The sequence below is a fragment of the Thamnophis elegans genome, chromosome 1, assembly GCF_009769535.1.
Source record: "Thamnophis elegans isolate rThaEle1 chromosome 1, rThaEle1.pri, whole genome shotgun sequence".
Classification (NCBI taxonomy): Eukaryota; Metazoa; Chordata; class Lepidosauria; order Squamata; family Colubridae; genus Thamnophis; species Thamnophis elegans.
The window spans coordinates 119,068,409-119,082,980 of record NC_045541.1 but is presented as its reverse complement, the minus strand read 5'-3'; the positions used below and the strand labels follow the sequence as shown (position 1 = coordinate 119,082,980).

At 38.6% G+C, this 14,572-nt stretch overlaps 1 protein-coding gene across 2 annotated transcripts in view; it reads left to right on the top strand.

The window, feature by feature from the left end:
• Positions 1-241: 241 nt before the first annotated feature.
• PAK6 (p21 (RAC1) activated kinase 6) overlaps positions 242-14,572 on the top strand; it is a 28,349-nt gene continuing 14,018 nt past the window's right edge. For both annotated transcript variants that reach the window (XM_032228079.1, XM_032228070.1), the window contains exons 1-2: positions 242-445; positions 8,624-9,253. In XM_032228079.1, coding sequence (XP_032083970.1) covers positions 242-445; positions 8,624-9,253 — 834 coding nt within the window. The remainder of the gene's footprint in view (positions 446-8,623; positions 9,254-14,572) is intronic.

The following is a 14,572-nucleotide window of genomic DNA, read 5'->3' as shown; positions in this document are numbered from 1 at the left end:
TCACAGCCATTAAAACTACTAAATTAAAAGTTTTCAGTCTGTTTTAGCAAGGAGGAAGCATGGATGCAGGGTGGCATCTATGATGCCGTTTTGCTTTCTGCTGAACTAGACGAACAACTTTTAATGGATGTGGTTCTCAGATGGTGTTACTAAATGCCACATGGTATAAATTGCTTGCAACTGATGCTGGGTAAAGTCCAATAAACTATCCAGTGCATTTGTTCTCTCTCATTCAGGCACAATGTTTCGCAAGAAGAAAAAGAAGCGACCTGAAATCTCTGCTCCTCAGAATTTTGAGCATCGTGTACACACATCATTTGATCCAAAGGAAGGGAAGTTTATTGGCTTGCCACCTCAATGGCAGAATATTTTGGACACTCTGAAACGTCCCAAACCTGTTGTAGACCCTTCAAGGATTACACGGGTACAGCTTCAGCCTATGAAGGTAAGAAGAAAATATTAGCACTCCCCGCTTTCTAATTATCTAGTTCACGTATGTATCTTTCCTTGCCTCCAATCAAGGTATTCCTTGGAGCTTAGTATTCATGATAAAATACAGGTATGAATAAGAGTTGAAGAATTGGGGAAAAAATTGCTGGAAAGGCAAATCAGAACTTCATCAATCTTCAATATGATTCATTAAGTATATTGTTTGGGGACGTTTCTGGCAAATATTTTCCAGTGGTAGATTTCTGCCTTAGTCTGTTACATCAAGGAAAGAGCTGCAAACTAACATGTTGATTATATTAGTTTTTCCCATGTGGCATCTTTCAGGTATGTTGGGGCTACAACTCCCCAGAATTGGTACTCTTGGCTAAATAGTGGGAATCTTGAGAGTTGTAGTTTCAGTATATCAGCAGGTTGAATTATGGCATTGACTAGAATTCACTTCATCTCGTGTCAAATGTGGTAGTCTAGTTTTAGTGTGGATTTATCCACATAATATATTATGCTTTTACTAGACATATTTAAAAAGGCTCAACTCATATATATTTTTTGCTGTGTAGAAAGAACAATAGAATCTATGCAGTCTGTGCATTCAATATGGGTGAATATGCTTCTTCTAATTTCCACTTCTCGGGATATTGGGAAAGGGGTATACTACCGGTCTCCCAACCAAGCAGAGGAAAAAGTTAAACATTTTGGTATTCAATAAAATAAGATGTGCAGGAAGCACACAACTGTAATAATGGGGTACCTTAACTAACCTGACATAAACTGGGAGACAAACTCTGAAGCAATTGGAAGACCAAAAAGATTCCAGGGTCAACTACACTGGACTTAATCCTTACTAATAGGGATGAAATGATAGAAGGGATGGAAGTCATAGGAACTTTCAGGTAGAGTGACCATATTATACTAGAATTCATCATAATGCAGGCACAGATAATTGAACAAAGTCAGACTAGTGTTTTAGATTTTAATAGAGCTGATTTCAGCAAAGTAAGAAACAGTTAGGAAGTATTCCATGGACAGAAAACCTAAAGGGGAAAAATAACCCAAGTTACTTGGGAAACTGAAAAATCAGATTTTAAAGCCTAATCAAACACAATACCACGGAAAAAGGGAAAAAAGGAATCCCAGATGAAACCAGCATGATTGAATAAAGTCTGACAAACTGAGGGACAAAAATGATAAATGTAAAAAAAAATGGAAAGGAGTTCATAACTAGAGCACAATATCAGAAAATAGCCTAAATCTGCAAGGATTTAAGGAAAGCTAAGGCTCAGAATGAGGCAAGACTTCCAAAAACAACAAAAAAAAGTTTCTTTTGATATGTAAGGAATAAAAAGAAACTCAAGGAAATACTAGGTCAGTGATGGCGAACCTATGACACGCGTGTCAGTGCTGACACGCGTAGCCATTTCGGGTGACACGCACATGCTCCCCAAACTTGTTTCAGCGGCAGCTCTCAGCCTGGGCGGCAGCGTCACGCAGGCTGTGGAAGGAGGAGGAGGAGGAGGAGGAGGGAACCAACCAAAGAGAGGCTTTTACCGGGTCTGCGCCCCACAGCCAGGATCGTCCTTGCGCCTCAAGCCGCGTTTCTTCCTGCAAAGCCCTTCGGGGAACCCGAGAGTTCCGCTTGACGCCAGAAGGGCTTTGCAGGAAGAAACGCGGCTTGAGGCACCAGGACGGTCCTGGCTGTGGGGCGCAGACTCAGTAAAAGCCTCTCTTTGGTTGGTTCCCTCCTCCTCCTCCTCCTCCTCCTTCCACAGCCTGCGTGACGCTGCCGCCCAGGCTGAGAGCTGCCGCTGCCGCTGCTGCACAACTGAGGGAGGGAGAGGGAAAGCAGAGGTAGCCTCAAATTCCACCGTTGGGACAGGGGAAAGGGCTTGTCCCTCAAGAGTGGGGGGGGATAGAGGTGGGAAGAAGGGGCCCGGCCTGTCCCCAGCGCCCCCCACAGACGGATCGAACGCTTCTCTCTCTGCAGCCTTTTTCTGCAAGTCCCAGCTACTCAGCGGGGCGTCATCATTTCCGGGGGGTTGCAGTTTTCCAGCTCAGATATCAGGATCCGCCGGGATTAAGTGGGAGAAAACGCCGCTGGCCGAGCGGAACAAACACATCCAAAGGTTAATCTTATTTTACGAAAACACAACTTCCAAAAGTCGATCGTGGCCTCCATCAAGAAGCTCTTCCCCGACCCCCCACCCATTCTGGGGTCTTGGTGTCCCTTGGCTAAGATCCACCCCGGAAAGCAGAACGGGGGCAGCCCTCCTGTAATTCTGGCTGGGTTAAAGAGCAGGGATGGAGGAGCCATATCACACCTTCATTCAAAGGGTGGGGAGGGGGAGGCCCGATAAAGTCCCTCCCTTGGGGTGTCTGAAGTCCCAGCTGAAGCAGCCGAAGGAAAAAGGATAAGCATCCGTCGCTGCCCAATGGCGCTTGGGGTAACCCCGCTGGGCAGAGCCAGTCGAGGCTCATCCTGCAAATGAGGGTTTCCTTTGGGGAGGGCCAGGTGGTTTCAAGCACCCCAAACAGCCAATCTCTCTCTCTCCGTCCCCCTTCCTTTGCTCCTGGGGCTGCAGAACTTTCCATGGGCTCAACAGTAATTGAGTAAAATTCTAAGCCACTGCAGTAGCTGCTTTTTGGTTTTATTTTTTTTAATATTTATCAGTCTCTCTTTTAGTTGAAGAGTTGAAGTCCACAAGGCTTAAAGCTGTCAGGTTTGAAGACCCCTGGGGTTTTTTTCCTAAAGGGTTAGGGGTGCAAGGTTCTTGTAACTTGACAGCTTTAAGACTTGCACGCTTCAATGCCAGAGTTTCTGAGCCAACATTTTGGTTGCTAAGCAGGACCGTTGGTAAGTGATACTGATAATAATATCAAGGGCAACATACGAAATCGACTGATGAACAAAGAAGTTACTAAGCAACTATGTTAAATAATTTGTTTTTGGTTTATTAAATACAATTATATTGCAATTATATATTTTTGTAGTTTAAACTATAAATTGCGCAAAATTATGTTTTTGTCGAAGTGACACACAACGCGAGTTATGCTCGATTTTTTGCCGATTTTTGACACACCACGCCAAAAAGGTTGCCCATCACTGTACTAGGTCCTCTGATAGGAGAAGAGGGAAAAACTGTGATAGGCAGCAGGGAAAAAGCAGAACTGCTTAATTTCTTCTTTGCATCTGTCTTCATATAGAAGGGGAAAAAATGTCCAACCTATCAAAAGTACCACTGGGAGTCAGGTCAGGAAAACAAGTTAAAAAAGCAAAAAGAAAAAAGAAAAAGAAAAGAAAAGATATAAAATGGAACCAGAAACTACAGAATAATCAGTTTGCCATCAATACCTTGGAAAATCCTAGAACAGATAAGCAAGCAACACGTTTGTAAGCAATTAATAGAAGCCACTATGGGTTTGTTAAAAACAAATTGTGCTATATACACTTTATTGCCTTCTTTGATAAAGTGATTAACATAGTGGATCAAGGATATGATAGTGGATGGTAGATCAAGCATCCAGTGTTGTGGATATAGTATACTGCATTTTTCAGAGTATAAAATGCACCGGATTATAAAATGCACCAAGATTTTGAAGAGGCATGTTAAAAAAATTTTTTTTGCACTCTGCTGACCACCCAAAAATGGCCCGTTTTTTTCTGAAAACGGGCCCATTTTTTTTCAAAAAAAGGGCATGAATAGCCTTCGGGAGCCTTGTAGAGTGCGCCTGGGGAGTGCCCCCCCCCCAGAAATGAGCAAAACAATTGGCCCATTTTTTGTGAAAACAGGCACATTTTTTGTCAAAAAAAGAGGCATGCATAGCTTTTAGGAGGCTTATAGAGTGCTCCTGGAGACTGGGGGGGGGGGGACAAAATTGAGCAAAAAATGGCTCATTTTTCACTCATGTCTTCCCTCCCCAGCCCCCAGGAGCACTCTGAAAGCCTCCTAAAAGTTATGCACGGCCATTTTGGTGAAGGGGGTGGGGTTTTGGGAGGCAAAAATGTTGCATTCAGTGTATAAGATGCACCCAGATTTTCAGCCTCTTTTTTGAGGCAAAAAGGTGCATCTTATACTCCGAAAAATACGGTAGGTACATCTAGCCTAATGAAGAGAAACATTAGGAGTGGCATGATACTGTCTTCCAGTATTGAGGGCAATTACAGAGGTGAGGGAGCAGAATAAGAAGCTATGGGTAGAACCTCGTTAAAGAGCAATCCTACATGGAACTAAAGATGAATTTCATGACAGTGAGAATGATTAATCAATGAAACAACTTGCCTTTGTCGCTGGAGGTTTTCAAGAAAAGATTGGACATTCATTTGTCTGGGAAGTTATAAGGATTCCTGATGGGACAGGAGATTGGATTAGAAGACCTCCAAGGTCCCTTCCAGCACTATGATTCTATGTGTATCTGGGATAAATATTGATGGCTGTCCTGGCCTTCGCTCTATTTGTTTGCTGAAATACTTGAGATTACCCTTTCTATTGCACATGTAGTCCTCAACTTACAAGCATAACTGAGCCCAAAATTTATGTTGCTAAGTAAGAAATTTGTTAACTGAGTTTTGTCCCATTTTACGACTTTTTTTGCCTTATTTGTTAAGCAGTTAAATTAGTAACACAGTTGTTACGTGAATCTGGTTTCCTCATTGATTTTGCTTGTCAGAAGGTGATCACATGACCCTGGGACACTACAACCATCGTAAATGTGAGTCAATTGTTAAGCATCCAGATGTAAATCACAGGGGGGATGCTGCAATGGTTATAAGTGTGAAAAATGGTCATGTCACTTTTTTCAGTGCCATTGTAACTTTGAAAGGCTACTAAATGAACTGTTGTAAGTCGAGGACTACCTGTATCTTGCCTGGTTGCTATATTTTATCCAGCATGCGTAATTTTGTATTATATTGTACTTTTACACCAATTTTATATGTTTCTATGATTTTATGGGTTTTTTTTCTATGATTGAAAACCGTTTAGAGTCTATGATTAGGACAGCAACATGTATTTGAAAAGGAAAGTAAACGTGCAGGCAGGCTATATATGATAATTGTATCCATTGAATATGTAATAACCATCAGGAATAGGGCAACTCTTCCCTTCCTTTTGAAGGGAATTTCATGACCAGGATGTTGATATTTGGAAAGTCCCTGCCATCTTAAGCTTAAGCCATCTAAAAATGCCATTTAGTTGCATTCCCAAAAGTTTTGGAGAAGTTTATTCTCTAAATTCGTAAGATTTTTTTAGAATGATTTCCATTTCACATCTCGACTATTTAGCTATTGATCTGGTTTATACATTGCTTTTAATCATACTTCATTGACTAAGTCACAGTTCATCAGAGCCATAAACCATGAGTTTACAAATCAGTACAGTGAGTTTTACACAAATCCTAAATTATTATGCAGTTTGCCTGGTCATACCTTACCTCAGGATATGGGTAGTAAACCTATCCATTTTCTCAGTCCATGGAGGAAAAAAATGTATAAAGTAATATAAGATGAATATACAGATTTGTTCTTCTTTGTTAATGTAACCATTGTTACTAGGAAAGATTATGGCTTTGAATAAAATGGAAGTGATAAAGTAATCTCTGAAAAAGGGACTCCTTGTGCCATCTATTTTTCTTTTCACAGTGAGAAGCCTAATCCTTTTGCTCGCAGCAGTCTTGTAAACCATAAAGTGGTTGACAGACCAAATCACACTGTTGCCAATAAGAAAATAGCCAAACATAGATGCATGTTTACACACAGACTGTGATGATGCCATTGCCATCAGACCAAAGAGAGAAAACCTAACATTTTGTTACTAAGACTTGCTTGTAGTTATTTGTTGCTTGTTTCCAGTTGTCCAGAAGATGTGCAGCATGTAAATATCATATATATATAGGGAGGGAGGGAGGGAGGGAGGGAGGGAGGGAGGGAGGGAGGGAGGGAGGGAAGGAAGGAAGGAAGGAAGGAAGGAAGGAAGGAAAGTAAGTTGATTTTAGGTTTGGATTTGTTTCCGAAATGTCATATATAACAGAACAGGACATCTTTGAAGCAGCAATATCTCCAAATTATTTCAAAACAGATAAGCTAGATGCTGGTATTTAGAACATTGTTTAATGAGTGACAGTTCCTTCTATTTGGCATTTCGGAAAAGACTGTAATAAAATAATCTGTGGGAGTAAATGTCCTCCATTATGGATATTAATAATCACAGATTGCCAGAGATCCCTCTCTATGGAGAAATGCATGAATCACTTTATATATATACAAAAGTAAATTTGACAATAGTTAGATTTCCATTTTCTAATATTTATATAAATTGAGCATAGAGAGCTGGTAATTTTCCATGACAACGCCTAGTTAAAAGATTTCTTAAGTTGAATTTAGACCACCATTTCTATCATTCTTGATTGTGATGGTGTTTTGTCCAGGCTAGCAATATAGATCAGGGTATTTGGGTTTTTTTGCTAGGATGTTGTAATTTACTGGTGGATTGTGAAAACAGATGAGATATACTTGGCACATTGGATTAGTTAACTGTAGCATTATGTGAATGTGCTATCACATAGCAGACATTGTGTTAAGAAGTTTCCAATCACCAGGCCATCTTTCTATGCTTCCTAATCAAGACATTTCATATACTTAAATGAGCATTATTAAGTAATAGCATTAGCACTTAGACTTATATACTGCTTCACAGTGCTTTACAGCCCTCTCTAAGCGGTTTACAGTGTCAGCATATTGCCCCCAATAATCTGTGTCCACATTTAACCCACTTCAGAAGGATGGAAGGCTGAGTCAATCTTGAGCCTGGTGAGTTTCGAACTGCCAAATTGCAGGCAGCTGGAAGTCAGCAGAAGTAGCTTGCAGTACTCCATTTAAATCACGGTGCCACCAAGGCTCTTAAGAAACTGGTTGGATTCAAATACAGGGGTTAAGTCATAACACTGGTTTGTTTTATTTGCTTTAGTGTAATATCTGACTTCAGCCAATTTCATTTTGATTAATTTTATGCTGAACAAAGTTATTGTGTGTTCAAATTAGCATGATATGTAAATCCAGGCATTGAGAGCTTTGTTGAAAAACCTTATTTATTAATTTGATTTATATCCCATTTTTAAATATGATTGTAAATCATAATATAAATATTTTGCATAACTCCAGGTAGTATACATAATGCCCACATTTCCTGTTTTCCCCACAATTATTTCACAGTAAGGCTGTGACTGTATTTCAGGCACTTGGCAACCAGCTCGCATTTACAACTGTTGCAGTGTCTCACAATCATTTCACTGCAGTTTACCACATTTTTTGCTGTTTTGAATTGAAGTAGGGGACGGCATTGTTATACTGAGCCTCCCTTTGGAAAAATAATAACAATGCATTCGTAAGCTTCTTATTTCCTATGTAAATGAGTTGGCTGAGTTGTAAGACAGGTAATGTATAGTAGAGGTAGGTGTCTGGGCAGGAAAATGCAGCTATTGTGTTCCAAGTCAATATCTTTGCATAGTTAAAATACTTTTATAAGCTTATAACTAGTTTCCTGTAAAAATTAATTCCTTTAATTTTTATTTATTATTGAATGTGTATATTTTTTTTGTTTATTCACACCAATAAGTTTGTTGGATTGTGACTTTAGAATTTGAGTTATTATAATAGATGTAAAAAAAGAACATTTATTTGTCTTCACCTTTCAACATATTATTCAGTAAAACAGCAGTAGGCAGTAAAAAATAAATTGTCTATCAATTCATATAATTGGTTCATAGTGTGCATGTTTGCTATTGACTAAACTACATATTTTTCTTTTCTTGCATGTGGTAGTGTGAAATGGAGGTTAGTAATTGCTTCAAACTAGAAATTAAAAACAATGGCGGGCAACACAAATGTTTTGTAGATCTGCTCCATTTGGAGGTTTAGCCTCACTTTTGGATAGACTCTGTAACATCTGATTTGTTAGTAGCACCAGGCCATTTTTAAGTTTCTGAGCACTGTGCAGTAAACACTAGTGTGATTCTCTCCTTGGATCTGCATTTTCAGAGTGAACTAGGGATAGTTCACTAATTACGTACAGTATGTAGAAATATATGTAAATTTGTCCCAGATTTAGATATTCCCTTTCTTAATGAATGAGCAGATGACATTAACTTTCCTCAATTAATCAATTAATTAATTGTTTTGTGGTAGACGGTTGTGCGAGCCAGCACATTTGAAGTGGAAGGATATATCTCTGGAATACTCAATGACATCCAGAAGCTCTCCCTCATCAGTTCTAACACCCTGAGGGGTAAGAGCCCTACTAGCAGGAGAAGAGCCCAGTCGCTAGGACTTCTAGGAGAAGATGAACCAACTGACATATATCTACACTGCGCTGAACCAGACTGGGCAGACAAATATGGAAACTACCTCAACTGCAATGGTGGAAATAAATCGTCTAGAAGGCAGACCTTATGGCCTGATTACAAGCCCATGTTGGACGGGCAGGCTCATTCCAATAGCCTAGTCATGAAAGCTCAATCTCTTGACCCTTCAGAGTTCCAAGGGGCAAATAGCCACTTTGCCCCACTCTCATCAGGTTTTCAGCACCAGCAATACATCCCTGTTCCTGAAGTAAACAGAGAAAATGCTGTAGCAAGAAGAAACTCCGAAGAGAACTATGGTCAGCCCTGCCATGGGAGCCAAGCTAATTTGAGGCCACCTGGAGAAGGTAGTCCTGGCTCTAAATCAAGGGAAAACAGTTTGAAGCGGAGGCTGTTGCGAACTGTGTTCCCGTCATCCAACCCTTCAAATAAGATTGGAAACAACCCACAGATAAAGGTATGTGTGCTTGGTTCCCTAGAAGGTATTACATTAGTACCTTTCTAGCCTGAGAGCTTCCAAGTTCCAATTCTCAAAGCAAATATTGCTTTGAGAATCTTCTTACAACTCATCTTCTTACAACTTGCAAATCATTTCAGGAGGTTTTACTGATATGATGAAGATAGCCTTAAATATATGCTAATGTTAAAGTTTAAACACATATTATCACATGCACAGCTATCTTAGAAACCCATTTCTGCTCTCACAAAAACTTTGCCTGTCAATGTCATTGTTTATTTGAACATACATTTCTTACCTTTATATAAGAATTAAATGAAACATAATCTAAAACATTACTCTAGAAAGTTGGGGAGCGGCATTAGCTGGGGCAGAGAAATGGCCAGAAAGGAAGAAAAAATAATGCAATTTCCATATCAACCATTTAATTCCTTCATGCAAACTCAAAACACTCTGAAGATGATTTCTATGTATATTGTTTCTTGGACTTTCTTGTGTCTCACATTACTTCCATTTTCTCTGCTATGTGTTTTTATTTTTTGCCAAACTGCTTTCCAAAAAAATTAATCCTCTAGTAATAATTTTGTTCCTTCTTTTGATTAAATCAACCTGGTTTCAGCTTAAGCCCATTTGTTTTGCAAAATATTTCCATAACTATTTTTATTGACATCATTCATACCAGATTAATTTTGTTCATTTTTAAGATGGCAATTTAGTACTATTGATTGCATAATTATAGTGTACAAACTATCCAATCTGTTGCGTTGTGCATTTAGTGTGTCTGAAGCAGAAATCACCAGCACTGGGAGGCGTGTTGAGACTGGTACTAAAGAGCAAAATGAGAAAGATTAAGTCTATTCACCAATGCTAAGTTCCAAATGAAAATGTGGTCTGGTGTTGCTGTTTGCATCATGAGGGAACTCCCTTTGGTGCTCGTCAGACTCCAATGATTTCTTTTGCCTTGAAAGTGGCACCTTTTCAGAAAATAGCTCTGAACCTGGCAGGACCAGATCTACTATTTGGCAGAAAGAAAACTTTGGATGTCATTCAAGGTTAGCAGTTGTTAAGTGTTTAACTTCTAGCTACATTTTCCCCCTCTGCCACACATGGAGAGGGAGAAATGCTTGCAGAATTTTTTTCTCCAATGTAGCAAAATAAGTAGGTAACAATAGCAAAATTACATATTGTATCCAAACTGAGAAAATGGAATAATAAATGGTCTATATAACTAGATTTAATAATATGTTAAAGGCTTGAGTTAGTTTTATATTAACATTTTATGGATATGGTATATTTTTTAGTTTCAGCAAATGTTGCTCATTTATTGATTATTCTATATATTCTTTTCTGAATTTATTAGCACTGTTATATTTTTGGTGGTATCTTTCCATATGCCCGGTTGTAATATTTACCAGTCATACATACATACATACATACATACATACATACATACATACATACATACGTGTGTGTGAGTGTGTGTGTGTGTGTGTGTGTGGATAGATAGATAGATAGATAGATAGATAGATAGAGAGTTACAGTAAGGGTATGGCTAGCTGATGAGAGCTAAATAGCTTGAAATAGATCTATACTAGTCTCCCTTTATTTATTTATCAGCACAAATACACACACAAACACACACACATATATTTCTGAGGTTTTTGCGGGTGTTAGTATGTAGTCTATGGTTATTTGGGTTTTCTCCCGCGTAAAATTGGAGGTGTCTTGGCGACGTTTCGACGAAGTCTCATTCGTCATCTTCAGGCTTCAGGCTTCCAGGAGCAAACTGGAATTTGCTCCTGGAAGCACGAAGCCTGAAGATGACGAATGAGACTTTGTCGAAATGTCGGCAAGACACCTCCAATTTTACGCGGGAGAAAACCCAAATAACCATAGACCTACATATGTATGTATGTATGTATGTATGTATGTATCTATGTATGTATGTATGTATGTATGTATGTAGTGTCACAACCCCTGGTATACCCAAATATGGGAGGAAGCTTACTGCTTCCATTCTCTGTCTATCGGCTCGTCACAAGAGACCATCCAGACAGAAACCCAATATTTTTACTGTTGCCTTTGTTATATATATGTCATCTATACATATGCACGCGCATGCACACATACAAACACACTTGGCCTTGGATACAAAGACATATATATCTTATCTTCGACTTCTACGTTTTCTATGAAGCCCAGAAATAAAGAAGCCTTGCTGCTTCTACTGCAATCCATCAGGTCTGTCCCTACTGTTAAGTCCCTACTATATCTGAGGAGTTGTATTAAGTGGAACAGATGGAGTAAAGTTGTGGAATCATGTTGAGTTGCATAAAGCTGCATACAGTGTAAAGCAAGGGGCTGGCATAACACCCATATAAGACCATGCCAGGCTCAGATGCCTTCCTCTGAGGAGTCCCATTCAGATGTTAGGTTGTGAGGAGCTGTCTGTATGTGAGTGTTCTAGATAACTTTTGCCCCTGTTTAGCATGGATGTGCACAAAAGGAAAGTCTGTATGTACATTGCACACATCTAGGCTTTTTCTGAGCCAATGTCCTAAATATTGTCTGTACATTATGTGCATGAATTAGACCTGAGTTTTCTGTAATGCATGATCCTTATATAGAGAGTATGACAGCAGTTCCGTTTGGAGCAACCAGTGTATTGGTATAGAAAGGTTGAAGAAAAAGGCATGGCTACCTATAGAGTACTGTCCTATCCCCACCATAGAGGTACTAATGGATTGAAGAATTCTCCAAATGTTTATTACATCTGATTCTTCATGATACAGGCAATCCTCGAGTTACGATCATAATGGAGCCTGTCTGTCACAGTCGTAACTCGTAATAGTTGTAAAATGGGTCACCCACATGACCAACCCAATTTTATCTTTTTTGTGGTGATCATTTTAAAAAAATCACCATGATCATTGAATGAATCTGCAGTAGTTAAGCAAACCAATTTCCATAAAGCTGTCATAAAATACATCTGTGCAACCACAGGACACTATCAATAGCTGTAAAGGCGGACCAATTGCCAAGTGGGCAAACTGCAGTCACATACAGGAGGAGCCTGAAATTTTGGAACTTCAAATCTGGGTCACATGTACCATGAATTTACCCAGGTAAATCTATCAAAACTTCAAATGGTCCCTAAGCAACTGATTGTAAGTTGAGGGCTACCTGTAATGCAATTGTATAAAAAGTAGTTGTCTGTACCAGATTAATAGAGCAGTACTTTCTACAACACCACTTATTTTTTGAATCAAATGTAGGTTTTGTCCATAGTGGCATTTGACCATTGTAACAGCCTTCTTAAATAAGCATTGAGGTTGGAATAATGTTTCAGAATAAAATGAAAATGTAAGCAGCATTATGGACTGATAACTATTGGAGTCTTGATGGAGACTGGAACAGAAAGATGTGAAGTCAACTTACTGCCCTGCCATAAAGCTTAGCCATTCTTTTTAAGCCCAATAACCACTATGATTTTGTAAGAGTAACAGCAAAAACAAATTAAAAAGATAACATCTACCTGTACTGTCCTAGTCTCTTTGAAAGAAAGGTAGGGTATATGATTTCAAAATTTCTAGTATTGGTTCTTCAAAACAGTACAAATATGAGGTTGAGAAGACACGGTACCTGCAAAAACATGCTTTAATATCAGTTTTATCCAGCTCTTACCCTTCCATATCCCAAACCTGTTCTGAATTTTACTTTTCAAAAGTGATTATTGCAGTGAGGATCCCAGAATTTTTGGAGAAGATCATAAAGCTGTTTTCTAGTGTCAGTTAGTAGCTGCTAATGGCTAACCAAATTTGGCCTTGGCCCATCTGTGGGAAAGAAACTGAAGAGAATATGTACAGAGCCCTGCTGACTCAGAGCATATTCATAAATAAAAGAATGATGTGGGAAAGCCCAGTAACAGCAACATTATGAACTGTGAGCAAGAGAGGCCACAGATCATTTACTGAACCTAGAAGGCCTACCAGTGTGGTTTTTAAAATCTGGTCTCTGCTGACAATTCATTTTGCATCTGTCATTTTGATAGAGTCAGCTTTCATTTGTGATCTAGACCTACTTTCCCATGATTTCATATTATTGCAATCTCGTGTTCTGCTGTAAACACCTTTAAAATGAAAAGATAGCCTAGCTAGTTTAAGTTAAATGATATAGAAATAAATGAAAATAAGGGTATGTTTATGTTGCTATTTTTTAAATGGCACATAAACAATGTGCTGAATTTATAGTGTAAAAGTTACAAAAGTGGACTCTAGAATACATAAAACAAAGCTGGTGATTTGAACACTCCTTGCTATCAGGGACATGTCTCAGCTGGACTGAAAAGGTATTGTAGACAGAAATGAGGGAAGTACATTTCATCAAGCAGTACTGGTAATTTTGCATGCTGACAGTTCTCTCTCTCTGCATTCACTCGAAATGTACAATGATTGCAATATATACTTTAATATACTGTATGTATACCCACAGGAGTCAAAACAAAAAAAAATGTATATAAGGGGTGTTATGCAAGATAATAATCTATATTTGCTTGCAGTATAAATATTACTAGGCCTAAATAAGGAGAATTTCTTCTATCACCCTATATATTTAAATTCATATCATTGTTTTTCATCTAATTAATACAGAATTGTAGAAAATCCGACCTGGCCTCTTTAAACCATCATCTATTGTTTCTATCACTGGTCACTAAGATCTGTTTTCTGACATAGATATGTAAGAATTATTGTCAGAATTGCATGGTTATGCCATAGGTAAGGCTAAATATTCCAGGAAAATTAGTATTGAATTGTGATGAGAACTTTTAACATAGCTCGGAGATACCATAACATGCTAAAACTACTTTTACTGATATTGGCTATAATAACAAAATTTTGCAAGTCTGATTATGCTGTACCTCCTTCTTATAGTTCAGTGAGTTAGGGAGGCATCTATATGACCTGTTTCCAAATGTCATTTTCTTCTGGATTTAAAAAAGTGTGTCAGCTCTTTTGCCTAGGTAACAGTTCTTCCATATTCAAGGTTGTCTTCTGTACTCTGTACAGATGGAAAGGTTCTTAAAGATAATTTAGTCCACTTCTCTGACAATATAAGAATCCACTACTATAGTAGGTCTTGTTGAATTCTTTTTCCACTCACCATAGACATTAAATTAATTGGGTGATCTTCAAATAGACCATCAAATACCTTGTTTATTAAACTTGACTTATTGTGATGATACAAACAAGTAATTCCCACTCGTTGCATTCTTTGAGGAGAAAAATCTGATAAAGATTTGCATAATAAAGTAGCAATGGT